Genomic DNA, 21,131 nt, shown 5'->3' with positions numbered 1-21,131 from the left:
ACTCATTTTTTATCATGCACAATCGCTACCTTCGCTCAAGGTAACATATTAGCACTGTCAGGTTAGCACTGGTATTACAAGTTGAAAGTAAAAAGTGTGCGAGCGAAATACTCCAGTGCGCTAACTTCAGGACTTCGGATATCGCAACCCTGCTATCTCCCTCTCCTCATAGACTTTTAAGGCAAGCCTTTTGCTTTTATTGCTCGAGCGCTAATCCAAAACTGAACTCGATACTTCACATTCCTATGTTTTTCACTTAGAAGAAAATGTTCTTTTTATTTTTAAATGGATATTTCTATATATACTGTATATATTTTGTAAAGTTTATAGATCTATACCTATATGAATATATATATATATATATATATATATATATATATATATATATATATATATATACGTGAAAAACATGAATTTCAAGTATTTCTATTTAAAAAACATTAAAACATATTACAACTGATTAAAAATGATATTGCATATTTCAAGTTATTTGACTGATAAGAGGTCAAAAGTACATGTGTATACAGTATATATACTGTATCTGTGTATGTGTGTGTATATATATATATATATATGTGTGTGTTTATATGAATATATATGTGTGCATACATATTTACACATATGTAGACATATACTGTGTATATATATATATATATTTATTTCTATAGATATGTATAGGGTAAAGCACTCACTAGACTTCAGACTTCAAACGTGATAAAAATTTATTTGATGTGACGTTTCGGAACTTGACACGTCCCTTCCTTTGTCAGAGTAAGGGACGTGTCAAGTCCCGAAACGTCACATCAAATTCATTTTTATCACGTTTGAAGTCTGAAGTCCAGTGAGTGCTTTACCCTATACATATCTATTGAATCTTTGAGAGCACCCTGGCAGTTGAACTGTTGGTGAGAGTGCATATACCTATGAACTTTTTTATATTTATTTCTAAATATGTGTATGTATACAGGTGTACTTATGTGTTTATATGTGTAAATATGGTTTAAATATGTATGCACACACATACCTACATATAAATACATATATAAACACCGATATACATACACACATACATGTATATACACACATATACACTTAGGAGCCCTTTCCAGTCAAACACCGTGCCATATTTCCCTTTTTAACACCTTTTTTTTTCAATATTAAACTGATATTTTTTCATAAAAAAGTGTATATATTAGTGTAATGCTTTATTTCTTTCTAACGGCAGTGAGACTCCACAAATTCATTCATTACAGTTGGGAATACAAAACCTGGCCAGCAGGAGGAGGCAAAGATACCTAAGCCAAAGCTATAAGTATCCCTCACACTTTCCCTACCTCCCCAGTAATTATTTGCCTTGTCTATTAGGAGGTAGGCAGAGAAAGTGCTGTGAAGAATATTGATTTACAAGTTTCTTTAATGGATTGTTTCCTGCAAGAAAGGATTGGGGTATGTCTAGTAGCCATGTAATTCTTTTAGTAAGAGTTTTGGTGAAGGTTAGCCTCTGGATGTCGCAGGTAACTTTCCCATGCCTTCTTCCAGTTTATCTCTGCTAACACCCCCTAAGGCAACCGGTGTAGGTTTACACTGCTTTCCTTTATTTCCTGTCAGAAAAAAGAATGGTGCTGTCAGACCTGGAGGTGCTGTGTCTGCTCTACAGCAATGAACCCTGGAGGGTAAGTCCCATTTGTATTTCTACCACCTATCTTCTCTGGCACAGATCATTATGGAGAAGCCTGAGGATGGGGCCTTTATCACTTTAGTTACTGGATGGGGCTAATTTTCCTCCTATAAGGGTTAATATAGATATAGTTATATCTATTGGGTGGATATCTTAGCGGCTTGATGAGCAGTCTATTGATTTAGCAGGGATTAGCTGCGAATGACGGCATTCGACCGGTTCTTTCATTCCGGTCCCAGATGCATTTAGGAGTGGGGATTTCAGTGAGTGTTTTGTATACACTTGGCTGGGCATGTTAAGCAGGACACTCGGCCTTTATTTATTTTTTGGGGCCTTATATGAGATAACTGCTATCTGCAGGGGATAGGGCCTCATCTAGAGCTCAGCCCGTTCTTTTGTCAGTGTTTTTTGCGTCGATCACAGTCGGAACTTTCTACTCAGATATTCTGGTCACTTTCTCTTTCGGAAGGTGGTGAGTCGCTCTGGCTTCAGCTCAGGACGTATAGAGGTGCTGAGAGCTGAACGTCTCAGGACTCTTCTATCCCTGACATGTCTACTATTTTGCCTCAGTCCCCTTTGTCTCACACTTCACAAGCAGTACCCTGTGGCTCAGCTTCTAACTCATATGTGGTTATATGCCTCCCAGTGGATTTTGCAGCACAGCTCCAGTCGGCTGTTTCTGTGGCACTGAGTGCCTTTCCTGGGTCTGGGAAGAGGAAAAGAAAGGTCAAACATGTTTCTTGTGACATGGGAAACAGTAGTACTATGGAGGCTGCTTTGGTCAGTCTTTCTCGTCTTTCTGACAATGCTAATTCCTTGTAGCTTATGAGGGAGAGATTTCTTCCTCTGACTCCTCAGTAGAGAAGGTAACAGAAGCTGAAGAGGTTAACTTTAGGTTCAGGCTTTAACATCTCCATTTTTTACTCAAGGAGGTACTGACTACTCTGGATGTTCCCTAAACTAAGGCTTCTGAGAAACCAAAGACTCCTAAGTTGGACATGGTTTACCAAACCAGAGCTAAAGCAGACATAATCTTCAAAGAATGTGAGAAGCCGGGAATCCCATTTTCCCAGTCTCCAAATTTTAAGAAGATGTTCCCAGTTCTAGATTCTCATTTGGGGTTGTGGAATACTCTTTCTAAGGTGGACGATGCTATTTCTATCTTGGCAAAGCGGACCACTATTTGCTTAGAGGATAGCACTTCCTTCAGAAACCCCATTAATAGAAAGATGGAGGGGTATTTAAGAAAGATGTTTAATCAGATGGGTATTCTCTTTCAACCTGCAGCAGGTATCGTGGCAGTTGCTGGAGCCATCACCTTCTGGTGCAAGTTCCTATCTGACATGATTTTATGGGAGATCAAATTAAGGCCCTTAAGACGGTCAATTCCTTCATTTGTGATGCTATAATGCAGATCCGCCTTAAGTCCTCTGGCTTTGCAGTCCTCTCCAGGAGAGCTCTTTGGTTGAAATCATGGTCTGTGGACATGGTATCTAAATCTAGACTCCTTTTCTTGGCCTTATAAGGGTAAGACCTTATTTGGACCAGGTCTGGACTCCATTATATCTACCCTGACTGGGGGATTGTGCTTTTCTTACCCAGGACAAGAAATGCAGATCTAAGGGTCACCAGTCATGCAATTTTCATCCCTTTGATACAAATAGGGGACAGAGATCTCTGGCCTCCTCTAAAGCAGACCAACCCAAAGGTACCTGGAACCCAATCAATCTTGGAGCAAGAACAAACAGACCAAGAAGCCTTTCCTCGGACAACAAGTCTGCATGAAGGGGTGGCCCCCCGATCGGATCAGGTATGGGGCAGACTGTCCTTTTTTCAGGATGCTTGGTTTCGTAGTAATCTCCCAGGGGTACAGGATAGGTTTTTTATCTCGACCTCCAAGGGACAGATTCATTCTGTCACAACTCTCACCAGAGAAAAGGATAGCCTTTTTGCATTGCTTAGAAGATCTAGCATCCATGGGATTGATTGTCCCAGTTCCTTCCTAAGAAAGGGGACAAGGGTTTTACTGAAATATATTTGTAGTTCCCAAGAAAGAGGGAACTTTTTGTTCCATTCTAGATTTAAAGTCTCTGAACAAATTTTTGAAAGTGCCCTCCTTCAAGATGGAGACCATCAGATCCATCCTTCGTTAGTCCAGGAGGGTCAATTCAATTACTACTATAGACTTGAAGGACGCATACCTGCACGTTCCTATCCACAAGGATCATTATCGGTTCCTCCAGTTTGCCTTTCTGGACAATCATTACCAGTTTATTGATCTTCCCTTTGAACTAGCTACTGCCCCAGGGATCTTTACAAAAGTGTTGGGAGCTATTCTGGTAGTGGCCAGATCACAAGGAATCTCAGCGGCTCCTTACCTGGAAGATATCTTAGTTCAGGTCCCATCTTTTCCTTTAGAAAGCTCTCACACAGACACACTTTTGTGTCTTCTTCGATCCCATGGTTGGAAAATAAATCTGGGCAAAAGCTTGCTTGTTTCCAACACCAGGGTGTGCTTCCTGGGAATGATCATAGACTCGATCTCCATGAAGATCTTTTTGAAAGATCAACGTCGAGCCAAGATCCAATCATCCTGCCGTTTGTAACAGTTTACTGGTTGAACCTTGGTAGCCCAATTTATGGAAGTGGTGGGTCTCATAGTAGCAGCCACGGATATTATTCCTTTTGCACACTTCCATCAGAGATCTCTACAACTATGTGTGCTCAGTCACTGGAACAGTGATCATTCTGATCTGTCTCAACTGATCAACCTGGGTTCAAGTGGTGGCTCTCCCAGGATCATCTGTCTCAGGCCATGTGCTTTCTGAAACCGTCTTGGGAGATTTTGACTACAGTCTACAGCTTGCTAGGTTGGGGAGCTGTGTGGGGTCCCTTAAAGGCTCAGGGAGGAGTCAACCCTCCCAATCAACATTTTTGGAGCTGTGGGCCATCTTCAATGCTCTGATAGCATGGCCTCAACTTCATTCTGTCCGTTTAATCACATTTCAGTTGGACAACATAACCTCAGTAGCTTATATTAATCACCAGAGGGGAAAGAGGAGTTCTCTGGCTATGAAAGAGGTGTCTCCATCCTTCAATTGGCAGAGTCTCACAATTGTCAAATCTCGGCCATCCATATTCTGGGGGTGGACAATTGGGAAGCAGGCTTCTTGAGCAGACAAACCTTTCACCCCGGGGAGTGGTTTCTTCATCAGGAGGTTTTCTCCAAAATAACGCTCAGGTGGGGAAGACCAGAGATAGATCTATTAGCCTCTCGTCTCAATGCCAAGCTACCCAGATACAGGTCGAGATCAAGGGATCCTCAAGCAGCCTTGGTGGATGCATTAGCGGTTCCATGGAATTTCAATCTTATTTATCTTTTCCCTCCGATTGCTCTCCTTCTATGAGTGATCGAACGCATCAAACAAGAGCGTGCCTAAGTGATCCTCATTGCTCCAGCATAGCCGTGCAGGACTTGGTTTGCAGACCTTGTGAAGATGTCATCTGCTTCTCCTTGGAGGTTGCCCTATCGAGTGGACCTTCTTCATCAGGGTCCATTTTTTTTTACTAAAATCTAGATTCTCTGAGGCTGACTGCATGGAGGTTAAACGCCTAGTTCTTTCTAAGAGAGGTTTCTCTCACAGGATGATTGATACTTTGATTCAGGACCATAAGCTGGTTACTAGACGTATTTACTACAAGGTGTGGCGTACTTATCTGTCTTGGTGTGAGGAGCAATGTTTTCGCTTGCATAACGTGAGGGTTCCTCTCATTCATTTGTTTCTCCAAGAGGGTTTGGAGAAAGGCCTGTCGGACAGTTCTCTTAAGGGACAGATCTCTGCTCTGTTTTACTTCATAAAAAAATGGCTAATCTATCTGATGTTCAGTCCTTTGTTCAGGCTATTGCTAGAATTAGGCCTGTGTTTAAACCTATTGCTCCTCCTTGGAGCCTTAATCTTGTTCTTCATGTTATTCAACAGGCTCCATTTGAGCCTATGCATTCTGTGGACATTCTGAGTTATCTGCATTACAATGTGATCCTCCTTATCTTATTTTCCATGTGGATAAGGCGGTTTTGCGTACTAAGTTGAGGTTTTTACCTACGGTTTTCTCTTTGTGCAATATCAATCAGGAGATTGTGATGACTTCCTTCTGTCCTAAACCTTCTTCCCAGAAGGAACGTTTGTTACATAATTTAGATGTGGTTCGAGCATTGAAGTTCTATCTTCATGCTACAAAGGACTTTTGACAATCCTCTTCCTTCATTTTATATGCTGGAGAGCTTAATGGTCAGAGAGCCACTGCAACTACCCTTTCCTTTTGGTTGAGAAGTATCATCCATATAGCATATGTGGAGGCAGGACAGCAACCTCCTGCAAGAATTATGGCTCATTCTACCCATGCAATTTCTTTGTCTTGAGCCTTTAAGAAGGAAGCTTCAATGGAACAGATCTGTAAGGCAGCCACTTGGTCCCCATTGCATACCTTTTCAAATTTTTACAAATTGATGTTTTTGCCTTGGTGGAGGCTTCCTTTGGGAGAAAAGTGCTTCATGCGGTGGTACCTTTAGTTTAGGTCTGCCTGCCTTGATTTGTCCCTCCGTGTTTATTCTGTGTCCTCTTCAGCTTGGATATTGGTTTCCCAACAGTAATTAATTAATTTGTGGACTCTCAATGCCATTAGAAAGAAAACAAAATGCATGGTTAACTGATAAATCGTATTCTTTCTTGGCAGTCCACAAACCCGCCCAGCTGTTTTTTTATTTCTGTGGTGGCAGTTATATTTTCTTTTCTTCCAGAACCTCTATCCCCCTTGTGTTTCTCTTCACTTTTTTCCTTTTTCTTGGCTTGAATTACTGGGAAGGTAGGGGAAGTGGGAAGGATACTTATAGCTTTGGCTGGAGTGTCTTTGCCTCCTCCTAGTGGCCAGGTGTTGTATTCCCAGCAGTTTTGAATTCTTTTGGGGAATTTTCACTGCCAAGAAAGAAAAGCGCTGGGTAGCGCTTGCTGATAGGTGGCTACATTTAGCCACCAATCATGAAGTGCTACCCGCATGCTGAACCAAAAATGGCTGGCTCCTAAGCTTTTATTTATTTATTAGCTTAAAATTGCATGCTCTATCTGAATCATGAAATAAATGTGTGTTTCATTGCTGTGTACCTAACCCTATCCCAATTAACCTAAAAATTCTTAACGCATGGGCACATAATGCAGACCACATCTTTTTCACATTATCAGACTATGCAACACATTGTTCAGTTAACTTCTGAGTGCCCAGAATCAATTCATGTTTTATTTTTTTTAGGAGAAACTGTTCTTGAACAGTTAAAAAATCTTAAAGAGGAAAGAATACAAATGGAAAAATCCCGTGAAGAGCTTATTAAAAAAGCAAAATCTCTACTAGAGCAATGCAAGCTTAAACGGTACCAAGGTATGAACTTTATTATCACGACTGCGTCAGCTAAAAAAAAAAAGGGGAAAATAAATAAATGTCCCGTATCTTTTAACTCACCTTATTGCAGATATTTAATCATCATATGCAGGGCTATTTATGCTAAGACGAACAAGACAAATGTTTTACATATCCTAGGTGAAAAATAGTTATATCCCTGGTTTTATATTTGGTGACATATCAAAGGAAAGTTGAGTAGAGGAACGTTTTGGCTTTTAAACCCACATTTTTCATTTGTGAGTCTATGGAATGTATTAATTTTAAAGGAACACGAAACACAAACATTTTATTTTACGATTCAGATAGAGTGCTAAATAAAAAGAAAAAAAATTCCAATTAATTTATTTTATCAGATTTACTTTGTTCTCTTGGAATCCTTTGTTGAAACACAGATAGGTAGGTTCAGGAGTGTGCACTTGTCACGAACACTGTATAGCAGCATTACTGGAATACTTTTTCACAATTGTATACATCTGCAAGAGCAATAGATGGCAGCACTGTTGACTAGTGTGTGTTGTGCTTCAGACATGTGCACAGTACATACCCTATGCATGCTTTTCAACAAAGAATACCATGAGAATGAAAAACATTTAATAATATAAATACTTTTTTTTATTGTATGCTCTATCTGAATCATGAAAGAAATTTTTTAGGTTTTATGCCCCTTTAACATCGCTAAAGTGCAATCTTTACCACTTGTATTTTTGCTCTTGTATTATTAGCCTAGTAATTTTTCATTGAGCGAGTGCTAGTCTAGTGTGCACCAACATCTGTATGTCAGATAGCGCAGGTGCAGTAATTCCCTTACATAATAGACGTCTATGAGGGAGCACAGTAAGATTCATGTTGGATAATGTGCAGGTGCTAAGACAATGTAGTGTAAAAAATCAGCTCAAGTTGGGGAGTACTATATTTAGTTCTGTGCTTTATTATGTCAATGAAACATAAGCATAAGACACTTCACACATACATATATATATATATATATATTGCAAAAAGGAAGGCACTCGCCGGGTTTAATAAGCATAAAGTTTTATTCCTTATGAAGTAACATTTCAGAGTTTTACCTCCGTTTTCAAACTGACAGTTTGAAAACAGAGGTAAAACTCCGAAACGTTACTTCATAAGGAATAACATTTTATCCTTATTAAACCCGGCGAGTGCCTTCCTTTTTGCGATATGTTGGATCTGTGAATTATGCAGGATCTCTTTGATGTGCACCCCGGTGGTTCAAAGGTTACCGTGAGTACTAGGCCATGCTATAAAGACTATATATATATATATATTCCGAATATTGCCATTTTTCCCTGCCAGTAATTCACAATGTTCTCTGCCTGCATCTTTGGTTTGATTTTTGTGTTCTAAAAGGCAAATGGTAGTTTATATTAAAGCAACAACTATTAGCTTTCTAATTACTGTACTGTACATATACTACCTTCCTAATGGTACTATGCATTCAAAAACATTAAAAATTATATAAAACTACCTTTAGGTTGTATGTATAATCTCCATAATGACATGTAAATATTGCCTAAATGACACAAGAAATTGTTGTTTACAATTGGTCCCATCATCTTTCCAAGCTGTCCCATTTTAAAGATGCAACTATACAAATATTCAGAAACCCAAACTCTAAAGGGTTTTCTACCTGTGTGTATGTATATTTAAATAATATAGTTTACTTCAGTCCTTTTGGATTTCGCACAAGACCAACGTTTAACTGACCACTTGTAAAACAAGCACAATGACGGAGATAGCGAATTAATTAAAGGGTTAATCTAGTACAAACTATTAAGGCCCAGATATTGCAAAGGAAAGAGAGTCCAATGGCACTACTGTGAAGTAAAGTAGGGAATATAATTACAAATGATGATTAGGAGGGGTGTTTTTTTATATATATTCTACCCTCCTAATATAATAATATCAAGTCATGTGATTACTTGGTGCTCTGTACAAATCTTAAGTATGGACAAAAAGAGATATGAACCTCCAAAAAATAGTACATATGGATAGCACTCAAATTCCCTACAACAATGATGTTAGACTGAGTATTAGGTGGCGGTTGAAACTAGGAATTTAAAATATAACTTTTATTAGGACTTTAAAATAAATGACAAGACAATACATTTAAAAATACAGGAACGAGAATTAACTTAAATCAGGACTTTAAAGGCAGCAGACAAATTCCCCTGAGATGTTGGACTGAAGTATCATATAAATTATTAGCTAGTCTTATTAATAGAGACCTAGGATGTCATCTTAATCCATATCCTTAAGACTAACATGCTGATAATTATATCTTACAGGTGAGACCAGGGCATTATAAGTTGTAAATATAGATCTGATATAATAATCCACTTAAATAATATCATGCAGTAGTGTAGTGGTTTATGGAATATTGTGATATACCATATACATATAATTAGATTGGTTTATGTAATATGTAAGATAGCATTCCGTTTTGCCGTGACTAAGTTAATTTTATAATCATCATTATAATAAATAAAAATAGAATTGTATCACTTAGTCTATAAAATTTCTTTTAGGTAAAGTCACTCCACTCTTGACAATGTAGTTATAAAAGTAATACCACTATAATTCGTAACTAACAAGTACCTGAATAGTTTAATAGAATTAAATGTGTACCAATAGTACTGATAGTAATCTGCTAATTTATTATATTTTAGTGTGAAACACTATTAACACTTGTCTCATGGACCATAGTCAAAATAGATTTGTCCCAAACTGAACCGTATGATAACTCGATACTTGTTATAAATGGTTAAATTAATTGCTGCCAGTCCCTATATTAAATCATATCTAAAGATATTAACTGCCCACAATAGTTGTCTAATAATTTAGACTAAATACTGCCATTATAGACTGTGAGAAGTTAAAGTCAAAATCAAGTAAGTTAAGTTATTAAATTATTAAGTTAAGTTCCTGCTAAGTTAAAACAACAAAAAACTGGAGCCCATCAACTCCCAACCTCCCCTGACATGTTTCGCAGAGAGACTCGGCTTTCTCAAAAGGGTTTACCGAGGTTACGGTCTGGCGGGTATTTATACCCAGTAACTCCGCCCAACTAAAGGAGTGTTTTGACAGTTGACCAATCCGAGTATGGGGGTGTCGTTATTTTGGGTAGTGTCAGTACACCTGTCAAATGTGATCTAAGGTAAGATCCTTATTGATAACAACAAATATACCTTCAATGAATCACTGACTTACACATTGATCTTGTATGACATTGCCATCTGAAAAGTGTCCGTCTTATTAGATCTAAATACGATCGCAATATGTATTACATATCATTAGTTTCAAACAGCTCTGTCTATCAAAGCAACCTTCAAATAATATCAACAGTACAAATAAGAAGTTGTGACCATTATTAACTGCATTGTTGGTCACAACTTCTTATTTGTACTATTGATATTATTTGAAGGCATAGCCCAACATCATAATAATTGGTACAGTAGTCATTTTGTTGATATATAAGGAAAAGTGCCAGTTACCATATATGATTATAATGATTATTTACATTTATTACATTTATTTATAATATAACATATTTTAACATCATTTTCTATGTAAATTCATACACTTAGCAAATAATAGTAATAAGTAAGAATTGTGGGGCTATATGAATATTAGGCATATAATACTGTCTTGTCTAAGCAAGTATGGCATATACTGTACAACTGTTAATGCATTACAAATTGTGTGAATTCAGAGAGGAACCATCCACGGGTGTATCACTTCAATTATATTGTAAATTGTATTTAACAAAGATAACGTCAGGATATATCTGTGACGCCTTGCTGTTCCAAAATATTAAGGATGAGACATATCAATAAATGTTTAATATAACATTTATTCTGTAAACACATCTGTCTGTCACCAGAAGCATGATTACATTACTCAATACAACGTTACTATAAATCAGATCAGACAGATGAAACGGCACAGTGTATCTGTCATGCAATGTAGTTCAAATTGTTCAAATATGGCATGTATTGCATCTTTGTAATGCAAAATATACTTTGTTAATACATATGCGAATCATCTGAGGCATCATCGCATTACTAGAGGCTAATGTGCTTAAAACGGTATTTGACAAAGAGTACGTCACAACATAAACATTAACACCCACATGTTGGGATTGGTTCTGTCTTATGAAGGTTGCTTTGATAGACGGAGCTGTTCAAAACTAATGATATGTAATACATATTGCGATCGTATTTAGATCTAATAAGACGGACACTTTTCAGATGGCAATGTCATACAAGATCAATGTGTAAGTCAGTGATTCATTGAAGGTATATTTGTTGTTATCAATAAGGATCTTACCTTAGATCACATTTGACAGGCGTACTGACACTACCCAAAATACCGACACCCCCATACTCGGATTGGTCAACTGTCAAAACACTCCTTTAGTTGGGCGGAGTTACTGGGTATAAATACCCGCCAGACCGTAACCTCGGTAAACCCTTTTGAGAAAGCCGAGTCTCTCGGCGAAACATGTCAGGGGAGGTTGGGAGTTGATGGGCTCCGTTTTTTTGTTGTTTTAACTTAGCAGGAACTTAATTTAATAATTTAATAACTTAACTTACTTGATTTTGACTTTACCGTCTCACAGTCTATAATGGCAGTATTTAGTCTAAATTATTAGACAACTATTGTGGGCAGTTAATATCTTTAGATATGATTTAATATAGGGACTGGCAGCAATTAATTTAACCATTTATAACAAGTATCGAGTTATCATACGGTTCAGTTTGGGACAAATCTATTTTGACTATGGTCCATGAGACAAGTGTTAATAGTGTTTCACACTAGAATATAATAAATTAGCAGATTACTATCAGTACTATTGGTACACATTTAATTCTATTAAACTATTCAGGTACTTGTTAGTTACGAATTATAGTGGTATTACTTTTATAACTACATTGTCAAGAGTGGAGTGACTTTACCTAAAAGAAATTTTATAGACTAAGTGATACAATTCTATTTTTATTTATTATAATGATGATTATAAAATTAACTTAGTCACGGCAAAACGGAATTCTATCTTACATATTACATAAACCAATCCAATTATATGTATATGGTATATCACAATATTCCATAAACCACTACACTATTGCATGATATTATTTAAGTGGATTATTATATCAGATCTATATTTACAACTTATAATGTCCTGGTCTCACTTGTAAGATATAATTATCAGCATGTTAGTCTTAAGGATATGGATTAAGATGACATCCTAGGTCTCTATTAATAAGACTAGCTAATAATTTATATGATACTTCAGTCCAACATCTCAGGGGATTTTGTCTGCTGCCTTTAAAGTCCTGATTTAAGTTAATTCTCGTTCCTGTATTTTTAAATGTATTGTCTTGCCATTTATTTTAAAGTCCTAATAAAAGTTATATTTTAACTTCCTAGTTTCAACCGCCACCTAATACTCAGTCTAACATCATTGTTGTAGGGAATTTGAGTGCTATCCATATGTACTATTTTTTGGAGGTTCATACCTCTTTTTGTCCATACTTAAGGCCCAGATATATCAAAGATGTTGGAGCGCCATCGGCTGCAGATCCTCATAAGCAAACCTGTAGCTGAGATTCAAGAACAAGCGGTCGTCAGACCACTGCTTTCAACCCACTTTGTCACCTGCTATTTGGCGTATGTCAATCGCCCAGACTTTTCCGACCAGGGAGATTAACAGTCCTTGCGCTAGCACAGGGTGCGGCGTTGCACAATAGCTGTAGGGTGTAATAATAAATGCGGGCAGCATATTGCTACCTACTAAACATGAAGCCAGGCAGACAGGGGCAAAGATGTACGCCCCTGTCTGCCTTACTTTGGTATATCTGACCCTGGTACACATAGTTATTGAAATGAGCAGTGCTTTGCCATTAAGATTTATTTTATATAAAAAAAAATATCCTCGATTACTACTATGAAGTTTTGCAAAATGTCCCTGCGTTAAAGCCACTGGTCTGACTTTATTTTGATCTGTGATATCACCATAAGTAGTCAATTATTAAACAATCAATTTGCTTGGGGTCATCTAGTTTACTACAAATAATACCTTACACATCATGTCAGTCTTTCAGCTTTTCCTATGTTTTTCTCACAGCCAGAGACTCCTGGAAAAAAAAATACTATGAAAGGAAAAAGGCTACATCCGTTTTAGAGGAGACTATAAACAAGCTCCGTACGGACTTGGAGGCTTATTACCAGAAATTGCTAACACAGCTTGCAGCTCGCGATAGCAAAAAACGGACAAAATACCCCCCTCTTGCCAGTAACTCAAAGGTAATTTAATATGTCTCAGCATGTCCTGTTCATACAGGCTCTTTGTATAAGGACTCTTTATTATTGGAATGTTTCACTATATACAGTATATATACTGTGTATATATATATATATATATATATATATATATATATATATATATATATATATATATATATATTATATTATATTATATATGATATATATATAGATATTATATTATATATAGTTTGTAATTGGCTTACTGCTTTGAATTAAGGGGCTACTGGAAGGATATGTAAAATAGGTCATATGTGGTGCTTTGGTCAAATTTTCTATGGTAAGTATACTAAAGCTTTAGTGTCCTTTTAAATGGACAGTAAAGTCAAAATTAAAGGGACAGTCAACACCAGAATTTTTGTTGTTTAAAAAGATAGATAATCCCTTTATTACCCATTCCCAGTTTTGCATAAGCAACACAGTTATATAAATACACTTTTTACCTCTGTGATTACTTTGTATCTAAGCCTCTGCAAACTGCCCCCTTATTTCAGTTCTTTTGACAGACTTGCATTTTAGCCATTCAGTGCTCACTCCAGGGTAACTTCACATGCATGAGCTCAATGTTATATATATATGAAACACTAGTGGTCAAAATGCATTCAAATTAGAGGCAGTCTTTAAGGTCTAAGAAATTAGCATATGTACCTCCTAGGTTTAGCTTTCAACTAAGAATACCAAGAGAACAAAGCAAAATTGGTGATAAAAGAAAATTGGAAAGTTGTTTAAAACTACATTCCCTATTTAAATCATGAAAGTTTTTTTGGGACTTGACTGTCCTTGACTGTAGCAAATTTGCTTTAATTATCTAATTTGTTTTGCACTACTGGGAACTAGCTGCTGATTGGAGGCCGCCCATATATACCTGATATGGTCATATAGCTCGTTGTTTCTCAACGCGGTCCTCAAGTACTCCCAAAAGGCCAGGGTTTCATTATAGCTGAACCAGTGAACAGGTGAAAGAATCAGCTGATGGGTGGGAGCAAATTAGTAACCATGGAGGTAATGATCAGCTGATTACATTACCTGTTCACTGGTTCAGCTATAATGAAAACCTGGCCTATTGGGGGTACTTGAGGACTGCTGTTAAGAAACACTGATCTAGCTCCCAGTAGTGCAGTGCTATAGCACTAGCTACTTCTTTACTACATAGCTATGCTGTCTGGAGCAGCCAACTCCACCCCCCTTATTAGTGTTTAGACACAGGCATTGTATTTCAACTGAGTTCACAGCTTCTAGGCATGCTCCAGCAGATAATCTCTATTCACTTTTGCATTCTACCAAAAGAACAATAGATATAGATACAGCCATAGAAGGAAATGTGTGGGGGAGTTAGAGCTTTACAATTCAAAAACTAAAAAGAAAGGGTTAATGATGAGGCACTGCAACATAAATTTTCAGGTAAAGTAATTAAAGCATATATTATTTTATGTCCCTTTAAATTGCTGTTCAGCTTCTTAATTTCCTCATAGGAAATAAAGAGTTAACAAATGTCTGTTATTCTGTTGAATGTATAATATCACAATTTGGCTGAACCAAATGACCACATGTACTAATCTTGGATGAAACTAAGTTTTTTTTTCTCCCCTGGAAAATTATTCCTAGGACTTAAATAGACACTGTGCAGTAATTGTTTGCCCTTTAAAGGGATATAAAAACCAAACGGCTAGATTTAGAGTTTTGTCGGTAACGACCCGCATATCTAACGCTGGCTTTTTTCCTCTGGTATTTAGAGTTCACAGAATGGCTGCGTTAGGCTCCAAAAAGGGAGCGTATAGCATATTTACCGCCACTGCAACTCTAAATACCAGCGGTGCTTACGGACGCGGCCAGCTTCAAAAACGTGCTCGTGCACGATTCCCCCATAGAAAACAATGGGGCAGTTTGAGCTGAAAAAAAACCTAACACCTGCAAAAAAAGCAGCGTTCAGCTCCTAACGCAGCCCCATTGTTTCCTATGGGGAAACACTTCCTATGTCTGCACCTAACACCCTAACATGAACCCCGAGTCTAAACACCCTTAACCTTACACTTATTAACCCCTAATCTGCTGCCCCCACTATCGCTGACCCCTGCATATTATTATTAACCCCTAATCTGCCGCTCCGTATACCGCTGCAACCTATGTTATCCCTATGAACCCCTAATCTGCTGCCCCTAACACCGCCGACCCCTATATTATATTTATTAACCCCTAATCTGCCGCCCCCAACGTCGCCTCCACCTACCTACAATTATTAACCCCTAATCTGCCGACCGGACCTCACCGCTACTATAATAAAGTTATTAACCCCTAATCCGCCTCACTCCCGCCTCAATAACCCTATAATAAATAGTATTAACCCCTAATCTGCCCTCCCTAACATCGCCGACACCTAACTTCAAGTATTAACCCCTAATCTGCCGACCGGACCTCGCCGCTACTCTAATAAATGTATTAACCCCTAAAGTTAAGTCTAACCCTAACACTAACACCCCCCTAAGTTAAATATAATTTTTTTCTAACGAAATAAATTAAATATTATTAAATAAATTATTCCTATTTAAAACTAAATACTTACCTGTAAAACAAACCCTAATATAGCTACAATATAAATAATAATTATATTGTAGCTATTTTAGGATTAATATTTATTTTACAGGCAACTTTGTATTTATTTTAACCAGGTACAATAGCTATTAAATAGTTATTTATTATTTAATAGCTACCTAGTTAAAATAATTACAAAATTACCTGTAAAATAAATCCTAACCTAAGTTACAATTAAACCTAAGACTACACTATCAATAAATTAATTAAATAAATACCTACAATTATCTACAATTAAACCTAACACTACACTATCATTAAATTAATTAAATAAATTAGCTACAAATAACTACAATTAAATAAACTTACTAAAGTACAAAAAATAAAAAAGAACTAAGTTACAAAAAATTATTACAACAATTTTAAACTAATTACACCTACTCTAAGCCCCCTAATAAAATAACAAAGCCCCCCAAAATAAAAAAATGCCCTACCCTATTCTAAATTAAAAAAGTTCAAAGCTCTTTTACCTTGTTACCAGCCCTCAAAAGGGCCTTTTGTGGGGCATGCCCCCCAAAAAACTGCTCTTTTGCCTGTAAAAGAAAAATACAACCCCCCCAGCATTAAAACCCACCACCCACATACCCCTAATCTAACCCAAACCCCCCTTAAAAAAACCTAACACTACCCCCCTGAAGATCATCCTACCTTGAGTCGTCTTCACTCAGCCGAGCCACCGATGGAACTGAAGAGGAGATCCGGAGCGGCAGAAGTGATCCTCCAAGCGGCGCTGAAGAAGTCTTCCATCCGATGAAGTGATCCTCCAAGCGGCGCTGAAGAAGTCTTCCATCCGGGCGATGTCATCTTCCAAGCGGGGTCTTCAATCTTCTTTCTTCCGGATCCATGTTCATCCCGCCGACGCGGAACATGAATCTTCACCGATGACTTCCCGACGAATGACGGTTCCTATAAGGGACGTCATCCAAGATGGCGTCCCTCGAATTCCGATTGGCTGATAGGATTCTATCAGCCAATCGGAATTAAGGTAGGAAAATTCTGATTGGCTGATGGAATCAGCCAATCAGATTGAGCTCGCATTCTATTGGCTGTTCCGATCAGCCAATAGAATGCGAGCTCAATCTGATTGGCTGATTGGATCAGCCAATCGGATTGAACTTGAATCTGATTGGCTGATTCCATCAGCCAATCAGAATTTTCCTACCTTAATTCCGATTGGCTGATAGAATCCTATCAGCCAATCGGAATTCGAGGGACGCCATCTTGGATGACGTCATTTAAAGGAACCGTCATTCGGCAAGTAGGCGTCGGTAGAAGAGGATGGATCCGCGTCGGCTGGAAGAAGATGGCTCCGGAAGAAAGAAGATTGAAGATGCCGCTTGATAGAAGACTTCATCCCGATGATGGACTTCTTCAGCGCCCGCTTGGATCAAGACTTCAGCCGGAGGATGGACATCACTCTTCAGCCCCCGCTTGGGCTTGGATCAAGACTTCGGACCCTCTTCTGGACCGATCGGTGAACCCGGTGAGGTTAAGACAAGGTAGGGAGATCTTCAGGGGCTTAGTGTTAGGTTTATTTAAGGGGGGGTTTGGGTTAGATTAGGGGTATGTGGGTGGTGGGTTGTAATGTTGGTGGGGGGTATTGTATGTTTTTTTTTTACAGGCAAAAGAGCTGAATTCTTTGGGGCATGCCCTGCAAAAGGCCCTTTTAAGGGCTGGTAAGGTAAAAGAGCTTTTCTATTTTAATTTTAGAATAGGGTAGGGCATTTTTTTTATTTTGGGGGGCTTTGTTATTTTATTAGGGGGCTTAGAGTAGGTGTAATTAGTTTAAAATTGTTGTAATATTTTTCAAATGTTTGTAAATATTTTTTTATTTTTTGTAACTTAGTTCTTTTTTATTTTTTGTACTTTAGTTAGTTTATTTAATTGTATTTATTTGTAGGTATTGTATTTAATTAATTTATTGATAGTGTAGTGTTAGGTTTAATTGTAGATAATTGTAGGTATTTTATTTAATTAATTTATTGATAGTGTAGTGTTAGGTTTAATTGTAACTTAGGTTAGGATTTATTTTACAGGTAATTTTGTAATTATTTTAACTAGGTAGCTATTAAACAGTTATTAACTATTTAATAGCTATTGTACCTGGTTAAAATAAATACAAAGTTGCCTGTAAAATAAATATTAATCCTAAAATAGCTACAATACAATTATAATTTATATTGTAGCTATATTAGGGTTTATTTTACAGGTAAGTATTTAGCTTTAAATAGGAATAATTTATTTAATAAGAGTTAATTTATTTCGTTAGATTTAAATTATATTTAACTTAGGGGGGTGCTAGTGTTAAGGTTAGACTTAGCTTTAGGGGTTAATAAATGTATTAGAGTAGCGGTGAGGTCCGGTCGGCAGATTAGGGGTTAATACTTGAAGTTAGGTGTCGGCGATGTTAGGGAGGGCAGATTAGGGGTTAATACTATTTATTATAGGCTTATTGAGGCGGGAGTCAGGCGGATTAGGGGTTAATACATTTATTATAGTGGCGGTGAGGTCCGGTCGGCAGATTAGGGGTTAATAATTGTAGGTAGGTGTCGGCGACGTTGGGGGCGGCAGATTAGGGGTTAATAAATATAATATAGGGGTTGGCGGTGTTAAGGGCAGCAGATTAGGGGTTCATAGGGATAACGTAGGTGGCGGCGGTGTGCGGTCGGCAGATTAGGGGTTAAAAATTTTTAATAGAGTGGCGGCGATGTGGGGGGACCTCGGTTTAGGGGTACATAGGTAGTTTATGGGTGTTAGTGTACTTTAGAGCACAGTAGTTAAGAGCTTTATGAACCGGCGTTAGCCCAGAAAGCTCTTAACTCCTGACTTTTTTCTGCGTCTGGAGTTTTGTCGTTAGATTTCTAACGCTCACTTCAGCCAAGACTCTAAATACCGGCGTTAGAAAGATCCCATTGAAAAGATAGGATACGCAAATGGCGTAGGGGGATCTGCGGTATGGAAAAGTCGCGGCTGGAAAGTGAGCGTTAGACCCTTTCCTGACTGACTCTAAATACCAGCGGTAGCCCAAAACCAGCGTTAGGAGCCTCTAACGCTGGTTTTGACGGCTAACGCCAAACTCTAAATCTAGGCGAAAGTTTTTTCTTTCATGATTCAGCTAGAGCAGGCGATTTTAAGCAACTTTCTAATTTACTCCTATTACATTTTATTTGTTCTCTTGGTATCTTTATTTAAAAAGCAGGAATGTGAGCTTAGGAGCTGGCCCATTTTTGGTTCAGCACCTGGGAAGCGCTTGCTGATTGGTGGCTAATGTTATCTATCTTTTTATTTAAATTTGGGTGTAGAAGACTGTCCCTTTAATAGCTGGTTAAAATTCTGGACTATCAATACTGGATCCCCATGCATTTTTTATTGCAAGGCTAATTCATATAAATAATAAACGTTTGATTATGTAAATGATATGATTTTATTTTTTACTTGTATATTTATCCATTTCTTTTTTAGAATGCAGCAATAATGCAGATAACTAAAAAACAGCAAGAAATTGATCAACTGAAACGCAAAGTTGAAAATGCAAAAATCAAGCTTTTGATTGAAATTAAGGTAACTACTTAATTAATGTATCATGTTCTCTAACTTCCCTTATATAAGCGCTTGCCTTTATGTGTATATTACATTATGTTCTGTATTTCCAGATGAGAAAACAAGCATTGTCTGACTTGAATGTGCTAAAAGCAGAGCTGGCGCAGAAGAAAGCACAGTCTACGTTACCCCGTATCCCTGTTTTTTCAATTTGATCTCACCCACGAGTGCATCAGAGCTTGGAATAAAGTGGATTTAGTTGCAAATTGCCATTGCAGTGTTATCTTTACAATGATATTTGATATTTTTTTAATGGACTTAAATGTGTTATATAATCTGCCAGGCCACCCCATGCAGAAATGGGAATCACTTTGATTTCTGCAGACTTTTGTGTAGTTTTGCAATTAATAATATACAGGTCAAGTATGAAAGCTTTTGGAATAGATTAACACCTTGTCTGCTGCAGTTTATCTGACATCAAACGCCACTAGCCACTTGTCTTATATGGAGGAGCCTATCTGGACGTGTTTCTGTAGACAAGAATTGTCATTGTCATCTTATTAGCAAAACTTGTATTATTTTTTAGAATGCTATCTTATCCCACCTGCTGAGGCCAATTTGGGGCAGATATGCAGCAGGACTTAACTCCAAATGTAAATAAAGGGTAAGGAAAGTAATTAAAGGGATAGAAAATCTGCAATTTTAGTCCACTTACACAAAATCACTTCTATTATCAAATTTTCTTTGTTCTCTCTGCATACTTTGTTGAAAAGCATATGCACTACTGAGAGCTGTCTCCTGTTATTGGCTCATCAGATGTGTTCAGCTAGCTCCCAGTAGTGCTTTGCTGCACAAACTATGTATTTAATCCCTTTCCAGAGGTCAATAGTGCAATAATAAAATACTCTAACAGCATTTTCTTTATGCACTTTTACATCAATTTTAAATAAAACAACATTGTAATATGCTTTCTTTCTTTATTTTGCCCTGTTTTGCTGTAAAATACCTGAAATGTGTTTGTTCCAACACCTTAAAGTGAATTAATACGATTAAAAACAGGGGCACTTTAATTCATCAAAATTTACATTTCACTCGGGTTGTGAAAAAAAGTACCTTTTAATCATCACAGCCGTTGCATCTCTTCCCCTCCCGTCGCAAAGCCTCTTCCCAGGTCTAAAATGAGGAATCCGACTTCCTCCAATCACGGCGTTGAATCAGACTCTGATTCCCCAGGGGGGGAAGCTGTGATTGGAGGATGACCGATCCATCATTTCTGACATAGGAAGAGGCTTGCGACGACCGGAGGGAATCGCTGGAGCGGCTGTCAAGATTAAAAGGTAAGTTTTTTCACAACACGAGTGAAATGTAAATTTTGATGAATTAAAGTGCCCCTGTTTTTAATCAGATTTTTAAAAACCGGCACTTTATCATCAAAATTTACATTTCACTCCTTCACTTTAAAGGAACACTAAAGGCAAAATTATGAATCAGAGCACACAATTAAAAAAACAAAACCTTCCAATTC

General features: G+C 37.6%; 1 protein-coding gene across 1 annotated transcript in view; it reads left to right on the top strand.

The window, feature by feature from the left end:
• Window positions 1-20,573, top strand: part of SPATA1 (spermatogenesis associated 1) — a 78,963-nt gene extending 58,390 nt beyond the window's left edge. The window contains exons 9-12 of the mRNA XM_053693181.1: window positions 6,983-7,108; window positions 13,281-13,459; window positions 19,529-19,627; window positions 19,720-20,573. Of these exons, the coding sequence (XP_053549156.1) occupies window positions 6,983-7,108; window positions 13,281-13,459; window positions 19,529-19,627; window positions 19,720-19,821 (506 nt within the window). The 3' untranslated portion in view covers window positions 19,822-20,573. The remainder of the gene's footprint in view (window positions 1-6,982; window positions 7,109-13,280; window positions 13,460-19,528; window positions 19,628-19,719) is intronic.
• Window positions 20,574-21,131: the final 558 nt, after the last annotated feature.

This window comes from Bombina bombina, chromosome 10, assembly GCF_027579735.1.
Source record: "Bombina bombina isolate aBomBom1 chromosome 10, aBomBom1.pri, whole genome shotgun sequence".
Taxonomy (NCBI): Eukaryota; Metazoa; Chordata; class Amphibia; order Anura; family Bombinatoridae; genus Bombina; species Bombina bombina.
The sequence above is the reverse complement of the archived record's forward strand: the minus strand, read 5'-3'. Positions and strand labels throughout refer to the sequence as shown.